Source organism: Mytilus edulis, chromosome 2, assembly GCF_963676685.1.
Source record: "Mytilus edulis chromosome 2, xbMytEdul2.2, whole genome shotgun sequence".
Taxonomy (NCBI): domain Eukaryota; kingdom Metazoa; phylum Mollusca; class Bivalvia; order Mytilida; family Mytilidae; genus Mytilus; species Mytilus edulis.
In genome coordinates, this window is record NC_092345.1 from 47,391,197 (window position 1) to 47,414,721 (window position 23,525).

A 23,525-nucleotide genomic window follows, 5' to 3' on the forward strand; every position below is an offset into this window, starting at 1 on the left:
AATTATTACGTTTATTTTAGAATTTATAGACTCACTTTTTATACTATACTGCAGGTACCTTGATGGTAAATGGAAGCAATGAAATGCCAGTCATGATGTTGGAAACAGTTTACGGAGAAGCATGGCGAGGAATAGACATAAACACTGTAGAAGGTTTGGCTGTTTCTATACATCTATATATAAGGGAAAGAAAGTCTATATTTTATTATTAGTAATTATGATATATCTTGCAATGGCTAAAGGAATACGGTCACTTTTTTCAGATAATAGAATAAACTTAAAGAATTGTGAATATAACGTGAATATTGTTTTGTGCTCCAACCATATTAAAATCAAAGAATGTTCAGAATGCATTTGTTGTTTTCATTGTATAAACTCTGTTGTGTTCGTGAAAACAAGTGGCAGTAGCTTAAAGAGTACTATTAGCGCATACTTTTATGCTGTTTTAGTACTTTAAACTGTAATAATTGGCGTATCTTCTTTTAACTTTTCCCATTTTATGAGACATTACTTTTTATAATAAGTCGGATCAGTAATATTTCTTTAATCATATTTGCAATCTGGCTGTATATAATTAAATATTTACAAAGTAAAGTACGTTTATTAAAGTACCCTTTTTATGTGAACAAACACTGCTGACATGAACTTGATATCCTGATATATATCTATATTTGTATATCAAAGCCATTATCTGTAATTATTGAAAATGATTTCGATTCATAATATGTAATACAACGAGACTCTTAATTTGGCTCATTCCTTTTCGTAGGAAAATGAGTCATGACAACATGAACTACTTTGAAGATCCTACTAATTTTGTGTCCAGGATATACATTCAAGGTCACATTTCTCTGTTTTAACTTTCAAATTGCCAAGTTGCTTTGATCTAACACTGTTTTTGGATTTTTGTTGACTCCCAAATTTGAAATCATTAAATACTCTTTAATTTTTCGAGTTATAACTTAAGGCAAAAAAATTCAATTGTCGTAACCATGATCATGTCTTCTTGTTCGATTTTGTTCAACTGAATAAGATTTATCACAGGGTTTTTTCTTACGTGAGCAGCACGAGTGGTGCCACATGTTGAGCAAGATCTGCTAACCCTTCCGTAACACCTGCAATTACTCCTTGTGTATTTTTATTAAATAGTTTAGTTTTTATGGCTGTTCTTTGTGCCTTTTTCATTTTGAATGTATGTGACGTGTACACTGGTACTTAAAAATACCAAAGAATTGTCAGAGTACATTCAATATGAATTTCTTTCCTTAACTAAAAGAACAAAATCACAAAACTTGTCCTTCTAAGTTCCATTAAAAAGAATGGCCAATGTAGCTAAAATTATATTGTCCTAGATAGGGAAAAATTTGAAAAAATCACCCTGATTAAATCAAAACTTTCTCTGAAGTTGGCTTTTTCAAGATACTTGATTTTGTGATTGGAAGCCTACGTGTTGCGTTTAAGGGTGTGTTTTTCAACAAACAATCGGAATTTCCATTGGAACCAACTGTGTTCCTCTTCATGTCGACTTGTTCTTTTATTTACACGAGACTGACTCTACATGGGAGCTTCTTAAGTAGAATAAAAAGAAGCTTACGGTATCCTTTTACTTCGCATTTCGCTATATAGATGATGACCTTTTTACTAAATAATGCATTACGTTAAGTGAATATTTTGTCTAAAGCATCAATCGCACCAAGCATGAAAAAAGATACAGGAGATGCATATGGAACGCCACAGCTGTCTTATGTGGAACTCTGATATTACTTTATGTTGTTTTATCATTACTTACTGATATTTTGTCTTGATATGGTTTTGACATTACGTAATGATGTTTTAATATAACTCAATATGGAATAGTCATTACGTAATGATATTTTGATATTACACGATATGGTTTCGTATTGACTTGATCATGTTGATATAGTTTTGTCATTACTCGATGTGGTTTCACCATTATTTAATATGGTTGTGTCATTAGTCAATGTGGTTTTACCATTACTTGATGTGTATGTGACTTAACGTAATGTAGTTGTTTCATTACATGATGTGGTTTTGTTATTTCGTAATGATGATTTGTCTATTCTTTATATGGTTTTAACATTACGTAATGATGTTTCAAAATTTGACCATTTTACGCTCCTTGATGTGTTCGTTTCATTATTTGATGTTGTCTTGTCATTTTTTTATGTGGTCCTGTCATTCTTTGATGTGGTTATCCCATTACTTGATAAGGTAAAACCACGTGACCAATTCGGAAAAACCTATTCTATTTTTAGATAGATTTCCATATTGTATGTGCCTTGAATGCGTTTGGACATCCATTTAATTAGTGTTCAAATTAAAGTTCGGGTTACTGTTTGAGTTAAACTTTTAGTTAGTTGTCGAATTCAAGTCATACTTATAATTAAAGTTCTAGTTAGCATTGAGTTTCGAGTTGGACTTCGAGTTTGAGTCACATTTAAAGGCAGAGTTCTAGATACAACTTTGAATTTGAGTTACTTCTTGAGGTAGAGTTTGAGTCAGATTCGAAGTTAAGTATAATTTGATTAATATTTCGAGTTGAAATTCGAGCTATTTTATATGTCTTTTTGAGTTCGTAATTAAATTTTCTATCGCGGAACAAGGGCGTTTGCTCGAGCTTCCGAAAAGAGGGCTCCGGGATATGCGTTCTAAATAAACAAGGTTGCAGTATACAAAACGCAACATAGGAGTTGAAATAAAGTTAGATGTGGTGTGATTGCCAATGAGACAACTATCCACCAGAGTTTAAATGCAGAAGGCCACCATGCACAATGTGATAAAAATCTATTTTTTAACAGATTTCAATATGTCGTTTGTTTAATATGCTTTGGATGGGTATCGCCAAAGTTGAAAATCAAATTAGAGTTCGAGTGGTTGTTCAGAGTTATTTGATATGAAAAAGGGGAACGGCAGACAATAATAAAAATAATAAAATCCTAAAAAATTTACAGTATTTCGGACATAATTGGGATATCCCCAAACCACTTGGTACTGTTATTTGATCTGAAGTTTTCAAATAGAAGCAGTATTATAATACATTTGTAAAAAAAAGTCCACAGAACGCTGTGTCTCGCCTGATATTGCTGCTTTCAGTGTAAAAGCGAAATGTTGATCGGCTGTACATTCATCGGTCAAAAAAAATAGAAAAATATTTTTCTGTAGATGCCTTTTCTTGATATTGAGGAAAAACTCTTATACAAGTTTTAAAACACTTCGTGGAGGTAATAAGTTTATCATGTCAAAACAGTTTAATTCGGTTTGATTTAACTAAAACAAAACTGTATGGTTTTCAACAATGAGCAAAACCCATACCCTATAGTAAGCTATAAATGGTCCCGAAATGACGCCACTTTCGATGACGTTGTTGTGTCTCACTGCCGCTATATTTATGTCGCAGGCTCGACACAAATCAAAAGACTAATACTTTTTTGTTAAAAAATGAGACACTTCAAATCAACTCACACTTAAGTCACAGGAAAATCGGAGGAGGGGGGCTCGGACTAAACGACAAAGCATCAATAGTATAAAATAAGAATTCTCTAAAAAAAAAAATAATGATCATTTGAACATAAATACGAATATCAATCTTTTACTTTTAATCAATTGAATTCTCTGATCTACCTCGCACTAATTGAAAAATAAACTTTTTGGAATATCTGTTTCACATGTGACGACGAACATGTTCCAGTTGTCGTAACCATAATACCTTCATCTTTTACTCGAATGTGAACTTCCAAATAAGACCAAATCACTCGGTATGTAATTTCGCGAATAACACGACGGATGCAACACGTTGAGCAGAATCTCCTTACCTTTCTGGGGAACCCGAGATCACCCCGATGAATTTAAATTACCCAGTCATACCGATCTATTGAGCCAGCCAATTGAAACTGTTTTTTTTAGCCAGCGCAACTTTACAGCAACTGAAAGTTGGAGGCATAGTGTTTAACCTCTGTCCGTCCGTCCGTCTTTCCGTCCCATTGTGGGTATTTAGTTATTCCGCATAGCTCCTCCAACAGTTTGAATCCTAGGAAGGTTTCTCTTTACTGTCTGTTTGTACATATATTGAAGGTGTGCTGCATGTGGTCAGGGTTTAATTTTTATTAATATGTGCTCTTTTGGTAGAAAGTTGAACTTTGTCATTTTTGGGAAATTTACTTGCATAAGTAGGACGTTTCCAGATAACTCCTTCTACAGATTGAATGCATGTAGTCAGGGTTTTTTCTTTTTATTATTTTTCCTCTTTGGGAGAAATATTGAACTTTGTCCTTTTTGGGGTATAAGCGGTTAAATGAGTGGAGTGCGGGGACATCGATTTGTCTAGTTTACATTTATTTCTCGTGTTGTGCTGTTACACTACTGTTACAGTTCGATGTTCTCTGACATACATGTTAAACTCCGCCACGTGTACTTTCTATATGTAACTGACCCAAGTCCGGTGACACGGCCAACCAACCAAGATGGCCGCCATGGCTAAAAATAGAATATAGGGGTAAAATGCAGTTTTTGGCTTATAACTAAAAAAACAAAGCATTTAGAGCAAATCTGACATGTAATAAAAGTGTCAATCAGGTTAAGATTTATCTGCCCTGAAATTTGCAGATGAATCATACAACCCGTTGTTGGGTTGCTGCCCCTGAATTGGTAATTTTAAGTAAATTTTGCTGTTTTTTGTTATTATCTTAAATATTATTATAGATAGAGATAAACTGTAAACAGCAATAATGTACAGCAAAGTAAGACCTAAAAATAAATCAAGATGACCGAAATGGTCAATTGACCCCCTAAGGAGTTATTGCCCTTTGTAGTAATTTTTTCCCAATTTGTCGTAATTTTTTTTAATCTTTTACAAAACTCTTCTCCTCTGAAACTACTGGGTCAAATTTAACCAAATTTATCCACAATCAATATTAGGTTTAAAAAATGTTTCCGGTGACCCAGCCAACCAATTAAGATGGCCACCAAATAGAACATAGGGGTGAAATGTAGGTTTTGGCTTATAACTCTGAAACCAAAGCATTTAGAGCAAATCTGAAGGGGTTAATTTGTTCATCAATTCAATATCTATATGCCCTGAAATTTTCAGATGAATCGGACAACTGGTTGTTTGGTTGCTGCCCCCCAATTGGTAATTTTTAAAGAAATTTTCGGTTTTTGGTTATTATATTGAATACTATTATAGATAGAGACAAACTGTAAACAGCAATAATGTTCAGCAAAGTAAGATCTAATTAGAAGTCAACATGGCTACATGGTCAGTTGATCCCTTAAGGAGTTATTGCCCTTTATAGTAATTTTTTTACAATTTTCATTAATTTGGTAAATTTTTACAAAATATTTTCCTGTGTATCTAAAAGGCCAAGTCTATATAGATAGGGAAAATTGTAAGTAGCAAGAATGTTCAGTAAAAGTAAGATCTACAAACTCATCACCATCACCAAAACACAATTTTGTCATGAATCTATCTGTGTCATTTGTTTAATATGCACATAGACCAAGGTGAGCGACACAGGCTCTTTAGAGCCTCTAGTTTTGTAAAATAGACCGTTAGTTTTTTCGTTTGAATTTTTTTCGCATAGTGCATGGTGGCATTTTGTAGATGACTATACGGAGTGTTGAAGGCTGTACGGTTTCCGATATATGATTTCTTACATCCCCTGCATTTAAACTCTGGTGGATAGTTGTCTCATTGGCAATCACACCACATCTAACTTTATTTCAACTCCTATGTTGCGTTGTGTATACTGCAACCTTGTTTATTTAGAACGCATATCCCGGAGCCCTCTATTCGGAAGCCCGAGCAAACGCCCTTGTTCCGCGATAGAAAATTTAATTACGAACTCAAAAAGACATATAAAATAGCTCGAATTTCAACTCGAAATATTAATTAATAAAAATTAGACTTAAATTCGAATCTTACTCAAACTCTACCTCAAGAAGTAACTCAAATTCAAAGTTGTATCTAGAACTCTGCCTTTAAATGTGACTCAAACTCGAAGTCCAACTCGAAACTCAATGCTAACTAGAACTTTAATTATAAGTATGACTTGAATTCGACAACTAACTAAAAGTTTAACTCAAACAGTAACCCGAACTTTAATTTGAACACTAATTGAATGGATGTCCAAACGCATTCAAGGCACATACAATGTGGAAATCTATGTAAAAATAGAATAGGTTTTTCCAAATTGGTCACGTGGTTTTACCTCATCAAGTAATGGGATTACCACACGAACCCAGGGCAAACGGACCCAGGCCGAACATGTTAGTAGGGCGAACGGTCCCGATACCTTACCACATCAAAGAATGACAGGACCACATCAAAGAATGACAAGACCACATCAAATAATGAAACGAACACATCAAGGAGTGTAAAATGGTCAAATTTTGAAACATCATTACGTAATGTTAAAACCATATAAAGAATAGACAAATCATTATTACGAAATAACAAAACCACATCATGTAATGAACAACTACATTACGTTAAGTCACATACACATCGAGTAATGGTAAAACCACATTGACTAATGACACAACCATATTAAATAATGGTGAAACCACATCGAGTAATGACACAACCATATTGAGTAATGACAAAACTATATCAAGTCAATACGAAACCATATCGTGTAATATCAAAATATCATTAAGTAATGACTATTCCATATTGAGTTATATTAAAACATCATTACGTTATGTCAAAACCATATCAAATAAAGACAAACTATAATTAAGTAATGATAAAACAACATAAAGTAATATCAGAGTTCCACATAAGACAGCTGTGGTGTTCCATAGATGTAGTTGAGACTGCTTCATTGCATTATATTTAAGAAATTGACAAAGAGGGTCGGCTGAGAACAATAACGATGATTTCAGCTACCAATTGTGAACTTTCAATTTCTTTAGAGCAACATTCCAGCAGCGTCTGCATATGGAGTATATATCTCATAGTTGATACGATATTCCAAAGCTTGCATTAATTATCATAATGTCTTTGTAAGAGGGTTGCTGCCTCCAAGGAACCAAGAGTTTCAAGTGCAGAGGTTGAAATAATCTCTTTAAAAATTTTACATGCGCCATTAAGATTTGGTTAACCGTTAGGAAATATCTGTTTTACAGATGACGACATAAGTAATATGAATTGTTACCTGGTTAGTACTTACATGAGCAACACGAAGAATGACACACAAAAATAATAATGTCATGTGGAATAAAATCTGCTTACCATACCGGAGTTCCTGAGATCGGCTCTGGTTTTCGGTTTGGTTTGTGTTGCTCAGTCTTTAGTTTTCTATTTTTGTTTTCTGTACTTTCATTTGTCTTTTCGTCATTTTTCGTTTTCTGCTATTGCATTGTCAGTTTGTTTTCCCACTTATGAGTTTACATATCCCTTTGGTATCGTTTGTCTCGCTTCCATATAAATCTGCTGGTTTAAGAATTATATGTATGTTCTAAAAATTGTTAGCATTCATTTTTCTCAGAATTAAATGATAAAGTAACAAACATGTATGGGATGTTGTATTTCAATGTTTGTATTTATTGCAATTGAATAACATTTTTCCTGAATAGAAACCAATTTCCAATTGAGGAAATGGCAATTAACCTAATTATTATAAACTGGCTTTAATATATATGGACGAAGTCCGAGATTTTATATAATCTAACATGTTCATATATAACATATCGAATGAGTGAAAGTCCTTAATTGATATATTACATGTACATATTGTTATTTTAAAATGATATTGACTTAATGTTACTAATTTGGGAAATGATATTGAGTCTATGTTATTATATTTAGTACCTTGGAATCAATATCATTTTAAAAATAGTAACGTCGTGTCAATATGTCAAAATATTATAAAAAACAACATATATTCGGAAACACGTTACCAAATAAAGATGAGAAACAAAAAATATCAAATCATATGTAATATATGTAAATATATCTGGATAGACTATACACTGTAAACCATTGTAAAGACTTAACATGTCGATATTACAATAACAATTACATATAATATCGCTTACATGTAGCCAACATTTTCAAAAGTTCATATTGGCCAAATACATCAGTGAATGATGGAGGGAATGGGTTGATCCAATGACAATCAACCCTATAATTTGTTATAGTTAACTCTAACGTAAAATATTTTACTTTATTTGACACATTTGGTATTTGACCAATGGTGTGACATTTAAAAAAATGAAAAGTGAAAATAAGCTCATGTGACGTTTACCGCACTTACCGAAGCGAGTGAAGATGACATGAGCAGAAAGATCTTCACATCTTCGACCGAGCCTCGACAAATTTGCGGTAAGTCAGCTAAATATTCCATTTAAAGGTAATAATTTATACTTTCAGGAATTTACCCAACCTCCTTATGTTATTTACATGTAAATGGTACTCTAGAAGGTATTGTACTGAAAAGAAATTATGCTGAAATGAAAAATATTTCATCAACCTTTTCTAAAGGACATGGCTTTACAATTAACCTCCAGCAAACAAATGGGAATGTATCATGGTCAATACTTGAGGAATTGACGGCAGCGAATAATAAGAAAAATGGATTACAAATAAATTCAGCAGACAAAACAGTAACAAAAATACTTATCTCAAAATGTAATGTGTACCAGAATGATGAAAGTGGATTCCGCGTACATGCTAATACAGAAACGGTAATAGAGGACTGCCTAATCAAAGAAAATAAGCAACGTGGTGTGTATGTAGAACAGTCTAAAGGTGGAGCTGTTTTTATAAAGTCATCAACGTTACATAGAAATGCATTGTATGCTCTAGAGGTTCTTGCAACAAACAAAATTGTACTAGAATCCTGTATTGTGACAGAAAACAGTCAAACTAACTATTATTCATATGGTGCATGTAAAATAACACATAGACAATTACCTATCTTAGGATTTAATGTAACTTTCCTGAACAACACATTTTCATACAACCAGAGATATGGAATTGATTTAGCTCAACACCGTTATACTTCTGGAAATTTAACTTTTAACATGAAGTTTAATAGGTTTAGTTTTGAAAGACGCGTTCTTTATTTTTATCGTAGTACTTACTATAAGTATGCTGCAAAAATAGACATTAGTCATAATATCTTCAACAACAACAAGGAAACATCTGAAACATTGATTAACCTTATCCTTAGAGATGACGATTCAGTAGAACTAGTAGAGAACACTTTTATTAATAACACTGCAACAAATATTTTATCAATTTCTGTCAATCCATATTCTGCATATACTTTGTCAAAAAATGAGATTAGAATTTTTGAGAATATATTCAAGGATAATACTTTAACAGACTCTTGTCTAAATCTTAAATCCTACCATGTTGTATCAGTGAGTAGAAATACATTCATGAATCGTCAAACCACTGGTATGTGTGAACTGCAAGCCCCTGTTTTTGACGAGGCATACTCAATCAATGCCACACATAATTATTGGGGAAGCAGTAGTTTGGTGGATGTATTAAAGGTAGTGTGTGGTTTTGACAGATCAATGGAAAAAAGTTATGTGTATTATATGCCGTTCTCCACTAGTGAAGAAAATAATGACTTTGTAGCCTATGCTCAAGATGATTTTGATGTACAGAATGTTTTAGGTGGAGAAATTACAGGAACGTTTACTATTGAATACACGAAGGAGCCAAAGATAATTAGCCGCTCTTTATTTGTAAGGTAAAAAATGACTTTACTTTTAAAGCAGCAGCTATGATTAATGGGAAGGGGGATGGGGTCATATTGTTACCCCTTTCCATCTATAAACAAAAATATGGTTAGTTTAACTGAGCCGAGAAGTAAACATATTTTTGATATGAGCGTCACTGATGAGTCTTATGTAGACGAAACGCGCGTCTGGCGTACTAAATTATAATCCTGGTACCTTTGATAACTATTTACACCACTTGGTCGATGCCACTGCTGGTGTACGTTTCGTCACCGAGGGTATCACCAGCCCAGTAGTCAACACTTCGGTGTTGACATGAATATCAATAATGTGGTCATTTTTATAAATTTCCCGTTATAAAAGTTTGAATTTTTCGAAAAACTAAGGATTTTCTTCTCCCAGGCATAGATTACCTTAGCCGTATTTGGCACAACTTTTTGGAATTTTGGATCCTCAATGCTCTTCAACTTTGTACTTGTTTGGCTTTATAAATATTTTGATATGAGCGTCATTGATGAGTCTTATGTAGACGAAACGCGCGCCTGGCGTACTAAATTATAATCCTGGTACCTTTGATAACTATTTGAATAATACTTTGAAATGGATTGATTAAATTCTCAAATATTGTAATAAATAGATAAAAGTAAAATTTTACATATAGCAGTAGGATTTTCGTTCATTTCAATGAAATACTTTGCCGATGACTTAACAGTATTCAGTACACGAGCTCAAATTCCTTGTTTTCGAGCACGAAGTTTTAATACTTATTTTTTTTAAATATGTGTACATCAAAGGTTTTAATTTAGTGGAATATTTTTACATCTTAGATTTTTCATTTTATGGAATACTGTTTTAAATATACCAAAGGAATGCCTCCATGCCTTGTCTTTACGCGTCACAATGGTACGGAATTGCACAAGTTTCGACCAACTAAAGATAAAGCACAAACTGTACAGTTTGAAAGCATTATTTATTATATAATTGTTTGCTAACCCTTTAGGAGCACCAAAGACCAACCATGGATCCTGGATTTTTTAAGGGGTTCGTTTTGCTCAATCTGCATGTTTATTTTTTAATTATGTGTTTTGCATACTTTTTTGTCTTTGATAGTTTTTCGTTTTTTTGCAATTGTGTTGTCAGTAAAATAACTATTTAATTTCTATGACATACATTTTTGATTGAACATTCTTGTTCACCTTTTCTTTCATACCTAAAGTCACTTTCTATCGATATTCAACATGATAACATTGTGACGTGTAATTTATCGCTACCCGGTATTTTTACTTCAGTACGATTTTTTTGTACTGGCCCGTACAGCTATTTCGTAGAGCATTACTTGTAGACAATAAATGCAAAAAAATATCGTACCTGCTATTTTTCAATAAAATTGTTTAATATACTTTCGGCATATATAATAGCAAACTGGATTTTACCACTACTTTACCTAAAATTCTTGTCTTTTATTCCGTTTAATCTTATTTTGACATTAACATGTTCTTCTTTTACATATTTAGGCGGCAGGCAGGTGCACATATATTGAAGTGACTCAACTTCCTTCAACATTTTTCATTCATGAATATATTTTCTATGTTTTTAAATTAATTTTTACAAATCATTTGCAGGACAAATGCCTCATTGAATATAGCAAATGGAATAAAGATGCACTTTGATGAGAAACGTGGGATATATATACAAGGTAACTTAAAGTTTGAAATTAATTGTACCATATAAACATTTATGAGAGTTCACAAGATATTCTTTCATAATTTTCTGTTTATTACTTGGTGGTATCGTCTTAAAAAACAAGACCAATAACAAATGATGACATAGCAATACAAAATACAATGTGTGGTAGAAACATAAATTCGCATTTTCCCAAATATAGTTATTGTTTAACTACATTTCACGTATAATTTTTTTCGAGAACCAGGAACACTATCAAAAGCAAAAATGTACATGATTTTACATGTTAGAAACTTCATAGCTTGTAATAAGCGTGTAATATTTTCGAGTATATCTTTCTAAATTCGATGTCAAATGAACTTTGTAATCTGGCGTGGATATAATCATTTAATTTCAATAATTGTGAATATTACTCCAATAAATTATAAACTCTATTTCAGGTAATCTAAATATTGTAGCTGGAGAAAGTGAATCTTTGTTTACAAATGGATCAGATTCAAGTCATTGGTATGGTATTGTCTTTTCTTCAAAAGATACTGGTAAGTGCAGCTCTTCTCTCTAATTCTCTTATTTTTTAATTAAAGTCAAGGGGCACTATTTGAGCATCATTATTTTCTAAATCTATTCCTGTGTTAAGTGTGTATCCACTGTCAGTTTTCAGACAGCTATTATACAGCAACATTTAGTTTTAAAATATCGATAAGCATAGCATTCGTCCTCAATTTCTTACCTGCTGCAATACAGGCAAATGCTTTTTCTTTCAATATAAGGATATTGCCCCATTTATATATTACGTAATGTTTAATGACTAAATATTTACTGAGAACTAATTTGTTAGATTTGGTTTTACAAATAGCAATACATGGAGTCTGTTTCCAAATTAATGAACATTATAAACGAAATTAACTTTTTGTTGGTCATAAAACATGTAAAATTTCTAAAACTATCACACTCAAGATTTGTATGACAGCAAAGCCTGATCAATGATTCTTTGATGGATAGTACTACTGTGACTTGATTGTAAATGTTGTTTTCAACCATTTAAGTTTCATTCAAGATTATATTAAACCAAATTGCAATAAGTTTTTTAAATCAAAGTGTTTAACTTGTCAGAAATATTTACCCAACAGCTCAATAGTTATTATATTTCAGGGTTCATTAGCCGATAGATTGTATTGCTTATTCGACCAAATACGGGTTTCAGTCTTGGATACCAAGTGAAATCCAATTTTAGAGCTTGTAATGAATATATTTAGATGAGAATAACATCATTGATACCATTTCTCTTTGATAAACTTGAGTGTTCTTCCATTCTAAAAAAGTCACACACGCTTTTGGCTTTTTTTTTTGGTGGATAAAAATAATTTCCGGCTTTAATCTGCCCATAAATTTAAACTTCAAGTGATACATAGCTTATGAGTTATTGTAATTGCTATGTTATATCAAAATCAGTATCAAACTGTGTCTCACTGCAACTTGTAATGTGTCATTAATTCAGCCATTATTAATATATCTGATTATTTTTCACATGCACAACTGCTACTGCTAAGTTACGTAATTGTTTTCCAGTAGTTTTTCTATACCTGATCCTTTTGATAATTATGTTCATGTTAGCAACTGCATTTCTTTTTATAAAATTGTTCATCTTAGAGCAACAATTAGACTGTAGTGCTTACAATCTTTTCAATATATTTCAATATCAATTTATCTAGACATCTGATTAAAACCCTTTGTAGTACTTATATTGTTATCACAAATAAATGGCTTATCTTATTTCAATATACAAGTTACACCATACGAACCTTCTAATCATGCGGTTTTTTGGAATAAGACACAAAGTCTGATGAATGTGCTTCTTTCAACTTGTAAACCATGAAGATTCAAGCAAAAAGTTCTATTATATGACATTATTAAGATGGGTCATTTTTATAACTTGATTTTTTGCGTTTAAATGACTTTGCAGACACTCACCATTATTACGAAAGTCATCAATGATCCTCTTCCAGTCGGGTTGATTCTTTTTTGTACGAGGAATATTTAATACAGGTTCTTTTCAAGATGAATGAAAATAATCTAGCATTATCCTTTTACTTCATATCAAGACCTGAATACAGAAATTGACAGCTAAGGTCAGTTAAGAAGATAAACTTATTACAAGAATGAAGATTTCAGTTTTCCAACTGTAAACTTTCTGATTTTTCTAGTATTATACCGGCAGCCCCAAACAATATTCTGAGGCTATTTTCCTTTCATGGTATCCTTGATGTAAAAGTACTGCTTATAATACAAGCTATTAAAACAAGGGTTCTAGATGTAATAGTCTTAGAACCTTTAATGAATGCTATCATTATATGATTGACTTTTACAATTCCATCATCTTCATGGAGCACTTTCTAGAGCAGCTTTTTTACTTTTGTTTTATGTCGACATGACATATGTTACATTGTTAGATACAAATAGCATAAACGAGGGAATATTCCAGCATAACAGTCCAATAATTTATACGTCTCTGAACTTAAATTTTAGCTCACTTGACCAATATGACATGTGGAAGCCTTTTCCATTACTTGGAATCCGTCGTTGTCATCGGTCAATTTTTACAAAGAGCACCTGCTCTGTGACTATTGTGCCAAGTTTAACTAAACTTAGCCACAATCATCATTAAGGTATTTAATTGAAACAATGTGTCCGATTACCACGCCTGCCTACCAGCATTGCCGACATGGCTCAAAATAGAACATACGGTTCAAATGAATAATGCGTCTGTTATCTTGAAAACCACTATAAATACATAAAATCTGACAGGCGCCAAAATTTTAACAATGATCATGATGATATGATCTAACCTCTGCAAATGTTCAATGACATGGAAACTGTCAGGTGACCTTTTATGGGCGCTATTGTCCGTTAATTACGGTTTTATTTAAACTTTCTCTTTTAGTTTTTGGCTATTTTCTTGAAAATTATAATTAAAAAGATAGAAAGTTTTAAAAAAAAAAGCACGAAATTTTAATAAGATAAGATCTACTAATCGGTTATTTTGAGAAAAGTCGACTCCTTTGAGAGATTAGAAGTTGTCGCCCTCAAATAACGATTTTTATCCTTTTGTTTGCGTTTATGTCTATCATTTTAAAACTATAATAGATAGAGAGAATTTAAGAAACCAAAATTGAACCACAAGGCAAGGTCGACAAATAAGTTGATATTTATAAAATCATTGGTCAATCCTTTAGACGAGTTATTGTCCTTAAATTAAAAACTCACTGACCGTGCGAGACCCTCACTACCGAGACCCTCACTGGTAGTGAGGGTCATAAAACACCCCCGAATAGAAATTAATATCAATGTGAACCCATGTGTTTTGCATTTCTGCAACAATGTTGTTTTTTGATAGGCCAACTGATACTCCATGACGCTTACATCAGCAATACTGATATTGGAATACAGTCAAAAGATAAATTTCTAGATTTGAAAAACATCACCATCAACAACAGTCTTGGTGCATGCTTGTCGATGCTTTCGGGTGCCGAAGGCAAATTTGACTTTCATGGAAGTTTGTTTCAAAACTGTGTAAACCATGGTCTTTTTCTATCAAAATATATAAATGCTTCATTTACTGGACTAGATATATCATCTTCATATGAGGGAATACAACTTATAACTGATCAAACTGGACATTTAACTTTGCAAAATATTGGGATAAAGAATTCTTCACTGTTTGCGGTCCATGTAGAATTTAGACACCGTACTAATGCAGGAAATATTACGATACATGACATGAAAGTAACCAATTCCCAGACAGGTTTTTACCTTAAAGTGGATAATTACTACTCTCATAACAGCATACAAATAAGGGACAACTCCTTTAATAATATATCAAGGGATGCCATGGAAATCAACTTAGTACTACCTCATTACCGAAGAAATTACTATACCAGTCAAAACGGAGCACAGAGGTTTGTTGATATTGGATACAACAAATTTACTGAAACCTGTGGAGTTACCTTGAATACTTGGGACAGTGTTAATATTAGTTTCCATGACAATGATTTCAAAGGAAGTTCATGTCCAACAATTGATGAATGTTTCTTCAGTATTTTTGCAGATGGATTCCGTGACATAACGTACCATGTGTTTGACATATTTACGAACAAATTCATGGGAATAGATGGTTATTGCGTTATAGAGTTAAAAAGCCACAGTCATTTTGTAAACCCTAAGGGAACAGTGCAGTTCAATAATCTCATCCTTAATAAAGTATCTCGTGGTGTAGTGGTTCTAGATACGTCATACTTTAACATTTCTCAGAACATCTTTGACAACCATGGTTCTACATTTGATTTCTATACTACTGGTTCTGGTATGTATTCATTAGGTATAAATTAACAGACTGTTATTAAATGATTAACAAATAGGCAAAATAATAACTTATACACGTTTAATAGTATAGTAATATATATATATTTTTTATGTGTGTCACGAATTGCGAAAGCAGTCTGTCAGCATTATGAAGTTTGTTTTGTATAAACCACCCCGGCTTCTATAGATAATCATGTCAGATATGGTCAAAATATCTTAACTAATCCCTTCCTGAGCACCTGTGGTCATCTCCACTTTTAATGGGGTTCTTATTGCTCAGTCTTTAGTTTTATATGTTGTGTTTCGTGTACTTTGTAATTTGTGTAATTTTAATGTTATCGAAATTATTGAAACAATGCATACAAATATACTACACTTAGTCCTGTATGCACGTTTTCATATTTAAAATGTATCTATAACGTTGTATCGACTAATAATATTTCATTCAGTGATTGTTGATCGTGAGCTAATTTATATATTATTAATTACTTTCGAGTTTGTGTACGAAGTTTACCGGATCGTTCACATTTCATGCATTTGTTAATCAAAATTTTCCTTAACAGTTGGTAAATGATTTGTTGTATTAAATTTGTTCTTTAAGAATCAGTTATTGCAATTTTCCTTCCAGTGCACGTTTGTTTACATTCCTTCATCACGGTTTTGTACGTTTGCGCAGTGATGTGACCGAAGTTCTAACGAGATGTATCGTAGTCAGATCACTGCATATGGGAAAATGTCTGCGTATTAGTATTCGGGAAGACAAAATTCAATAGAAGTACATATATGAAGATTTTGATAATATAAAGGATTTTCTTTTACAAGAAAGATCACGTGTACTAGTTTAATAGTGAAATATATCCATTCAAATATATAAAACATATTCAACTTTTGTTTTAAATTAGAAGTTCCATTTGACTTAAATATGTTATAACTGCTGATTTGCAGGAGATGCAACTATTAATGCAACAAAGAATTGGTTTGGTAACATGACACTGTCACTGGTTTATGATAGAATTTATGACAGAAGACAAGACCCAAGTTTAATGTCTGTGACTGTTGCACCATTATTATTAGAATGGATATTAGATTGTTCTCTGGTAAACAACTGCAGTAATCAAGGACAATGTGTTAGCCCAAACAGATGTAGATGTTTTCCAGGTAAGGGAATTAGGGATGTTTGTTTTTATTGAAGGTTTGGTTGTCTTATTAGTATTAAAATTGAAAGATGTGGTATATTTGCAAATAAGACAATCTGTCAGTGTCAGAACGATGTGGATATTGGCAACTTAAGGTCACTTTATGGCCTTCAACAATAGGTAAAACTTATACTGGAAAGTCAGCTACAAAAGGCCCAATTAGCTCAAAATGTGAAACAATTCAAACGAGAAACACCAGTGGCCAAATATTGGACAACAATCAACGAAAAAAAAAACCCAAATAGAACAGACAGCAACCATTCACAACCAGTGAATTTCAGGCTCCTGACTTTTGTCAGTCACCTAAAGTAGGTGACAGTTTAAACATGTTTTTGAACGCTGATCCATACTCTTAATCTGGGAAAGTTGGGCAACAACACAATATAAAAACACACTGTAAGAATCAGTTGCAAATGGATTGACTCATCAGATTTTTACAAACCACAAAAACAACTAGAATAAGGACAAAAGATACAAAATACCGATCGAAAGTTCGTTCAGTTAATGAAAATGAGTTCAAAGCCAATAACAACTAATAAATAAATCAATATCTCCAACATAAATTATCAATTACTGCATATCGACTGTATTAGTACACATTCTCAAAAAAGGATGACCTTGTGCAATGACAATATTTAAGTACATTATATTGATGATATGACATAGGACCATACGTTATGTTTTAGGTATGAAAAACAAAATAAACGTTAGTTCAGATAAAAGTAATGTTAAGAGATCTTACTACAATAACAAATTGATAAACTTCAAAAACAGTTTATTCAAATGATCAAGGAGTTTGCATAAATCTCATTTGAATTAACAGGCTTTAAAAAAGCCACCACCGTAGAACAATAGGTTAAGAGTTTTTTTTAAGAGAATTGATCAGTTCTAATATGTTATAAAAGATAGTTTGTTCTTGTTAGGAAATGTGTTTGCGTTATTGGTACCAGAAGTATGTACTTTTCAGTTACTGTAAAATGTAAACAGTTATCATATTGGTTAAACAAATGATAAAGTTCTCAGGTTACGAACAGGTATTTGTGCATGTCAAGTTTGTTTGAGAATTTTTTTTATGGGGATTATAGAAAGGCAATCGAGATGTTTTGTTGCTTATTTACAATTTTATATCAATAGAGTAACACGTACATGACACATGGAGCTTTAAATTAAATAATCATAGTTGATGATTATGTCTTAACTTGTAATTTTTGTATAAAAACATCCCATGCCATGTAAAACAACCTAATATAACAGAATAATGAGCTCTGCCTACTTAAGTAATTAGCTTATTGTTTTGATTTTGTGCATACTTTGTGCAAATGGTTATGCTTAAGAAGCTTATTTTATAATTTTAGCTATAAATGCTATATGACGTATACTTGATTTCATATGTAACGATACTAGTTTTAGCTTACTAGACAATGTCTGTTAAAATTTTGTACCAACATAAACTTTTTAATTTGAAAAATAAGAAGTATAAGAAGGACTTCCCTAAAACATGCAACATGTAAAGGTCACTGGCTTCTTTTAGATATAAATTTAAAAACAAACAGCCATCAATTCATTATATGTTAATCGGAATTGGCATTTTTCAAACTGATATCATATTTTGAAGGTTGGAAAGGAAATAACTGCACTGAATATGACTGTTCCGATGTGAATAATTGTTATGGTAATGGACGATGTGTTGGACCAAACAAATGTGATTGTCATTCAGGCTGGGAAGGTGAAACATGTATTATAGCTTCTTGTTTGTAAGTATCAGACATAACCGACTATGAAAAAGTTGTTATATTAATTTATGTGAATCAAAGTTGTATTTAATCAGGATTTGATATTGAATGCATACCTTCCTATCGCATCAATAATGCCTTTAGAAGTTGGTACATTTTGGCTATCACAGTTATATACCATGGCTCCAGTGCTTGCTTTAAAAAAAATGCTTCAGGTTACCAGGTCAAGTGTAAGCAAATTAAAGTAATTCTTTTAAGTCAAGTTTTTTTGAACATTTGTTATGGTCACAGATCGTTCACAATGAGACGTCAAATCGCAAGGTCATCCTCTTTACTCACAAGGTTCAGCTCAGATTTTTCAATGTTGGAGACATTACAATTTAAAATCAGAAAACAAAATTTCAGAACAGACCATATGAACAAATTCCTAGATTATCACCAATCACGACATTTTTACAAATATTTATAATAAAAAAAACCGAAAAACTCAGCAATAAAAAAAAGAAAAAAAGAAATATAATCTGATTTTTGTCGAGCCTTCGACTTTAGTCGAAAAAGCGAGACTAAGCGATCCTACATTCCGTCGGCGTCGGCGTCGTCGGCGGCGTCAACAAATATTCACTCTGTGGTTAAAGTTTTTGAAATTTTAATAACTTTCTTAAACTATACTGGATTTCTACCAAACTTTGACAGAAGCTTGTTTATGATCATAAAATAGTATCCAGAAGGAAATTTTGTAAATATAAAATTCCATTTTTTCCATATTTTACTATGAATGGACTTAGTTTTTTCTGCGGGGAAACAAAACATTCACTCTGTGGTTAAAGTTTTTAGAATTTTAATAACTTACTCCAACTATTTTTGATTTGTACCAAACTTGGACAGAAGCTTGTTTATGATCATAAGATAGTATCCAGAAGTAAATTTTGTAAAAATAAAAGTCCATTTTTTTCGTATTTTACTATAAATGGACTTAGTTTTTTCTGCTGGGAAACATTACATTCACTCTGTGCTTAAAGTTTTTAGAATTTTAACAACTTTCTTAAACTATCCTGAGTTTGTACCAAACTTGGACAGAAGCTTGTTTATGATCATAAGATAGTATCCAGAAGTAAATTTTGTAAATAAATAAATCCATTTTTTCCATATTTTACTTTTAAATAGACTTAGTTTTTTTGCGGGGAACGATTACATTCACTCTGTGGTTAAAGTTTTTAAAATTTTAATAACTTCCTAAAACTATCCTGGGTTTGTACCAAACTTGGACAGAAGCTTATTTATGACCATTAGATTGTTTCCAGAAGTAAAGTTTGTAAAAAGATTACTTCTTTTTTTTTCTGTAATTTACTTTTAAATGGACTTAGATTTTCTTACAATCATAAAATAGTAACAAGAGGAATATTTTTATTGATTTTTTCCCTCATTATTGTTGAGCCTGTGATTTACAGCAAAAATAGGCGAGACACTGGGTTCCGCGGAACCCTTACAATTTTTTTTTATAAAAGCCAAATGTTAATAATCTGTGAATTCCTGAAACAATTGACTGACTTAACTAAAACATGTCTTTAATGGCGACAACTAAATTACAGGCTCCTGACTTGTGATAGGCGCAGAACGAACGTGGTGAGGTTAAACATGTTTAAAAGAAAAACATAAAATGTACAAAGGATATGTTTTACAAATGAACACATTTTGTTAACCATTAATCTAATCAATAAAATAAGAGACTTTTAAAAAGAATAAACGCACATATTTTTTATGTTTTTGTTTGTCTTAATCCCTTGCAGCGATGTTAAGAATTGTAGTGAGCATGGCATATGTCTGAGGCCAGGAGTGTGTAAATGTGCATCAAAGTTTACTGGTGAAGACTGTAGTCAATGTGTTCCATTACACTGGGGATCTCTCTGTAGCCAATGTCCAGATTGTCAACATGGTACTTGTAATCTTACAACAGGTATGTATTATATCACATGTAATTATGTTGCTTATTAATATAACCTTACAATATGTTTATCTTCATTTACATTTCATTTTGCGCTCCTCTAAAGTAATTCCTATGTCTTAGCTGCTAGACATGTATAATTCTGTGAAGAGTAATCAAAAGTGTTGCAATATTTGAAGCAAAGAGAACATGTTTTACATTTTTGAAATACATTTACCAATAATAGTTAATCATATAATCATATAATATAACTATATAATGTGAAATTTCCTCTTGACACATCACAATTGGAGTTTTGATTGTCCTTCAATAACCTTCCTGGTATATCGTGTTATCAAATATTGATAAATTTAGAAATCTGATAATCTGTATTTTTATTCATATTTATTTATACTGAAAATATGTTAGTTTGCTAACATGATAGTTAATGTAAAAATGTCTTCAATTTAATTCAAAAGTATCTCATTGGTTGTATGTATGCTATGAATGAGACTGAAGCACAAGAATGTTTGTCCTAACTCTCTTATAAACATAAGTTCAATATAAGTGATAACTGGTTAATAAAATAGTTATTAATAGGTATGTGTGATTGTATTGGTGTCAACTGGTCAGGCGACTTGTGTGACAAGTGCAGTGAGACTTTCTATGGTCCAGATTGTCTTCCCCTAATAATGGCTTTACACGTAGTACCCAATCAAGGATCAGACAAAGGAGGTACAGTGGTTCATGTATGGGGGCACAATTTTCCGGACTTGATAGGGCATATATACATTTGTAAATTTGGTTCAGAGAGAGTCAATGGAACATGGAAAGCTTGGAATCATGTCACGTGTACTGCACCACAGCACGGAGAAGGAAGTGTATTCCTTGAAGTATCACCTAATGGTATAGAATTTACAAATAATAAGGTAAAACATTTTTGTTGATTGGTATTTAATTGAATATCAAGAATAGTAGCTCCGAAAACAGAGGGTATCGTCTTTTAAATTTTCGTTGTCTACACAGGTTGTTCTTCGTGAGGACTGTGTATTTGTAGTACTTACAACTTTTTTTTATTTACATGCCCAACTTTTTTCGTCATATTTTTAGAATAAAATAACTATAGGTTGCACTTTGTAAATACAGCTGTTTCACAAACCAACCTTTTTTTGGGGAGATATATAATATTCATAGATAAATTATTTTGTTTACTTACTGGTTCCCAGATATGATCTCTATGTTTCATCTCATAGAGACATAACTTGGGAATGTTACCAGTATAATTAAAAATAAATAAATAGCGGAAGCCTTGAATTCTGAGGGAGACCAAAAGTGCAGGTAGGCGTAGTACAGAATTTAAGTACAAGTTTAAACTCTCAAAAGTTCGGGGCATATAAATGTTGAAAATATGCCGCAAAGCCCTATATTTTGACCTTTGAAAAAAATAGTAGTGCATATGAGCTTGCCATTCTAAGATATGATTTTTTTCGAAACTTCATAGAAAAAGTGGTACGGTTTTAGCCGTAAAAGGAGTTCCTATTGGAAATTGCATTGTCTATATTTCCAGAAATGCAACCTTAAGGGAGATGCAATTACACTAAAAAGTTGTGGTAATGAATCTAAAAGGGCTGAAAAAGATTTTAAAAAAATAGTATGCTTTAAGCTGTCAAACTGAATTCAAGAACCTTTGAACATGAATTAACTCATCATAGATACCAGGACTAAATTTAGTATATACGCCAGACGCGCGTTTCGTCTACAAAAGACTCATCAGTGACGCTCGAATCCAAAAAAGTTAAAAAGGCCAAATAAAGTACGAAATTGAAGAGCATTGATGACCAAAATTCCTAAAAGTTTTGCTAAATACAACTAAGGATTATCATTTGTTTTAGTTAGGACATTGACGTTGTCCAAAAAGCAGTACAGTACACTGTTAAATAGTAATTTTCAATCTCAAAATAGCGTATGAGCTAACTACCCCGCATTTTTCTCCTGAATTACAAATCCAGGGTTTTTGAACCAAGAATCATTTTAGTATGCTATACTGTGTGGCCCATTTTCACTTAAATTGCTCATTAACTTCCTGTTTATCGAATACGTGTAGTAGGAGTAAATATCATTTGTGAACAATAGCTCAATGTTCATCATTACATTATTTAAATGGCATCCTCTTATGCAGATATTTTAATACGTTGCAGATAATATTTACATATTATGCAACATGCCCACAAGGAGCTTGTGGACGTCACCTAGAGCCTCCTAGAGGTCAGTGCTTGTTTGGTGGATGTTCTTGTAACTTGCCATGGACGGGAGATGAATGTACAATAGAACTGTTAGCTCCAAAGATAATACCACCAGAAGAATCTCAGTATATTGGAGAAGGAACAAAATACCAGTATAGCCTGAACTTGACTCAGGTTTGTTATTTAATACTTTGGTAGAATGCATTTATTGCCTGATTTATTTTGTTCTAATTTAAGCCTTATAACATTAACAGTACCAATTTATCTGCAACAGATATGACCCTTACAATGAATCATCAGACCTATCCAAGAAGGAGGCGATACATTCCTTAATTGCGGAGATTACGTCCCTTCAGTTAGATGATTATTTTTCCAAATAGAGATTGTATTATGTGGATTGGTCTTGAGTTTTCTTAGTTCTGTTTTGAAGAAAAGTGTTTGTCTGTTTGTTTTGTTAGGTTCCCACAACGATAGTTTTACTTTTTTCGTCAATCTGTCTGTCTGTCAAAATTTATTGTGTATGCATAATAGAACAAGTAGGAGACAGATGAAAGTTTGTATTATTGTTGTGCATAATATGTAGATGTGCTTTTTGTGAAAATTTTAAAATTAGTCTTGGAAAAATAAAAACCTTTTTTTTTAATAATCACAAATCTTGGGATATATTTTTGTGAAT

General features: G+C 32.3%; 1 protein-coding gene across 1 annotated transcript in view; it reads left to right on the forward strand.

Annotated features, from left to right (window-relative positions):
* LOC139512306 (uncharacterized) overlaps positions 1-23,525 on the forward strand; it is a 270,683-nt gene that overhangs the window by 47,238 nt on the left and 199,920 nt on the right. The window contains exons 11-20 of the mRNA XM_071299813.1: positions 55-153; positions 8,393-9,725; positions 11,337-11,410; positions 11,838-11,936; positions 14,792-15,757; positions 16,702-16,914; positions 18,568-18,706; positions 20,473-20,639; positions 21,207-21,535; positions 22,805-23,023. Coding sequence (XP_071155914.1) covers positions 55-153; positions 8,393-9,725; positions 11,337-11,410; positions 11,838-11,936; positions 14,792-15,757; positions 16,702-16,914; positions 18,568-18,706; positions 20,473-20,639; positions 21,207-21,535; positions 22,805-23,023 — 3,638 coding nt within the window. The remainder of the gene's footprint in view (positions 1-54; positions 154-8,392; positions 9,726-11,336; positions 11,411-11,837; positions 11,937-14,791; positions 15,758-16,701; positions 16,915-18,567; positions 18,707-20,472; positions 20,640-21,206; positions 21,536-22,804; positions 23,024-23,525) is intronic.